This window comes from Aspergillus undulatus (assembly GCF_047715775.1).
Source record: "Aspergillus undulatus strain CBS 261.88 unplaced genomic scaffold BDV17scaffold_173, whole genome shotgun sequence".
Lineage (NCBI taxonomy): Eukaryota > Fungi > Ascomycota > Eurotiomycetes > Eurotiales > Aspergillaceae > Aspergillus > Aspergillus undulatus.
In genome coordinates this window covers 1,258-1,906 of record NW_027396777.1, presented here as the reverse complement: position 1 = coordinate 1,906, position 649 = coordinate 1,258, and the positions used below count along the sequence as shown (strand labels likewise).

General features: G+C 47.3%; 1 protein-coding gene across 1 annotated transcript; it reads left to right on the top strand.

Annotated features, from left to right (window-relative positions):
- Positions 1-186: 186 nt before the first annotated feature.
- BDV17DRAFT_296852 (uncharacterized protein) lies at positions 187-399 on the top strand (the record flags this gene model as incomplete). Its single annotated transcript, XM_073763391.1, has 2 exons — positions 187-240; positions 280-399. 2 exons carry the CDS (start codon positions 187-189, stop codon positions 397-399), a joined length of 174 nt encoding a protein of 57 aa, XP_073609768.1.
- Between the last annotated feature and the right edge of the window lie 250 nt (positions 400-649).

The window sequence follows — 649 nt, the reverse complement described above, 5'->3', positions numbered from 1 at the left end:
AGCCGGCGTGGCCGGGTAGGAGCTGCTGAACAAGCAGCCGGGGAAGCTAAACTATAGAAGTTATACTGGCTAGTCGCGTGGCAGCAGGTATTTCTGTCACGGAGGAACTCCTATTTGGCCTATATTCGATCGCGGGATCCCGAGCCTGACAAGCCCCCGGCCCCGGCCAATTCACGAGAACAGATTATGGCCGAGATCAAGGCACGGGCCGCCGCGGATGCGCAGGAGGCCGCTAGCCAGGTAGTAGAAGCTAGGGAGCTACACGATGCTAATCTATAGCTGCGGATAACCCGGTGGGCGTGGTATTTGGCCAAGGAAACGGTTTATTACCAGGATTTGTTAGATATAGTAGCCATGCCTGATCCTGAACAGGAGGACTTTATTAACTATACTACTTAGGTAGTATAGGATACCATGGACTAGTTAGCCCGCCGTAGCTAGTTTACCGTGCAGTATTATGGAAATAGAAGCCGGATAGCTACTATTAGCATGATACTAAACCAGACACCGTACCAGCTATTATAGGTATATATGGACAAGAAAAGTATCCAGGATTTTATTTGGCCATGGTAGTAGATTTTATTATTTATTATCTGCACGCAGACTAATTAGCTATAGAAGAAAAAGAAGCCTGGGTATATTATAACTA